Raw genomic sequence first — 1,335 nt, 5'->3', positions numbered from 1 at the left:
AATCTCCATCACCTGCAGGCTTTCACATTGAGCAGCATTAACTACACCGAGCCGTTGTTCACTGACGAGCTGTGCAAAAAATCGCACGAATATGAACGTGGTTTTGCGCAGCTCGTCAGTGAACAACGGCTCTGTGTAGTTAATGCTGCTCAATGTGAAAGCACGCAGGTGATGGAGATTTACCGCTGATTACAGAACCGGCTTTACTGATAAGTTGCGCGTTAAATATCGCATGCGATTTATCGTGCAGCCCTACTTGAAATTAAAACAACAACAAAAAAAATACATTTTTGTTACTTGAAATAAATGTTAACTGAAATAAAACTAGATAATAAAACTAACTTTTTTTAATTAACTAGTTGCCAAAACAATATTTCTCACTTTAGCTTAGTTTAAATTGTACTATGCTAAACTAACATAAAAAAAAAAACTATATCGACATAAAAAAAATAATAATAAAAAATTAGTTAAGAAAAATGACAAGAAAATTACTTTTAATTAAAATGGAAATGGAAAAAATAATAATAAAATAAATGATAGCATCTCACTGGTACTAAAATAATACTGTTCAGTGTTTATTTTAAAGAATTGTTTTCATAAAACATTTAAAATGTAATTAATTTCCTCTGTTCTGGTCACATGTAGTGCTGGTCGGATTACGTTGTGCGGTATCTGTCGGCTGATTTCACATCTCCAGACCTGAGGGAGCATCTGTCTCAAAAACCTGTGTTTCTGCCAAGGTACCCTGTGTTTGTGACCCCTGACCCCTGAACCTCCCAACCACTGAATCTCAGCATTCAGACTGTTTACATGCAGCAGAGAAGCTCACAGCGGTAAATACTATTGGTTTGTCATCATCATCCTCCTCCATTTGTGTAGGAACCTGCGGCGGATCCGTAAGTGTCAGCATAGCCATGAGTCTCAGGAAAAGGAGGTGAAGGACAGCGGCAGAAAAGAGAACACAGACAGCATGAAGATGGAGTGCATGTTCAAACTCAACTCCTATAAGATGGTGTACGTCTTCAAATCCGAAGACTACATGTACAGACGCACCGCGCTGCTGAGAGCCCACCAGGTAAGATCACACGCACACCAAGATGACTGATTACAATCACAATCATGTTTTTGATACATGGTTTAGAACTGTCTCCAGTTTTTTGAGCAATTTTATTTTTGTTTTGTTCATTTGCGCACTTAAAAAACAGAAAAATCATATCAATATCATATCACAACTGTGCATATCAATATCTAGTTAACATTTATAAGATAAGCCTTCTCTTTTTTTATCACATGAACACATGAACTAGTACATCTATAACTTACCTTGTCCCCTCC

The 1,335-nt window shown here is 37.0% G+C and overlaps 1 protein-coding gene across 1 annotated transcript in view; it reads left to right on the top strand.

Annotated features, from left to right (window-relative positions):
- The window catches only part of LOC107673263 (paired amphipathic helix protein Sin3a-like), a 37,130-nt gene that overhangs the window by 31,279 nt on the left and 4,516 nt on the right, over positions 1-1,335 (top strand). The window contains exons 19-20 of the mRNA XM_016466779.1: positions 646-740; positions 880-1,075. Coding sequence (XP_016322265.1) covers positions 646-740; positions 880-1,075 — 291 coding nt within the window. The remainder of the gene's footprint in view (positions 1-645; positions 741-879; positions 1,076-1,335) is intronic.

This window comes from Sinocyclocheilus anshuiensis, unplaced genomic scaffold (genome assembly GCF_001515605.1).
Source record: "Sinocyclocheilus anshuiensis isolate Anshui unplaced genomic scaffold, SAMN03320099.WGS_v1.1 scaffold68, whole genome shotgun sequence".
Classification (NCBI taxonomy): Eukaryota; Metazoa; Chordata; class Actinopteri; order Cypriniformes; family Cyprinidae; genus Sinocyclocheilus; species Sinocyclocheilus anshuiensis.
This window is presented reverse-complemented; position numbering and strand designations above follow the sequence as displayed.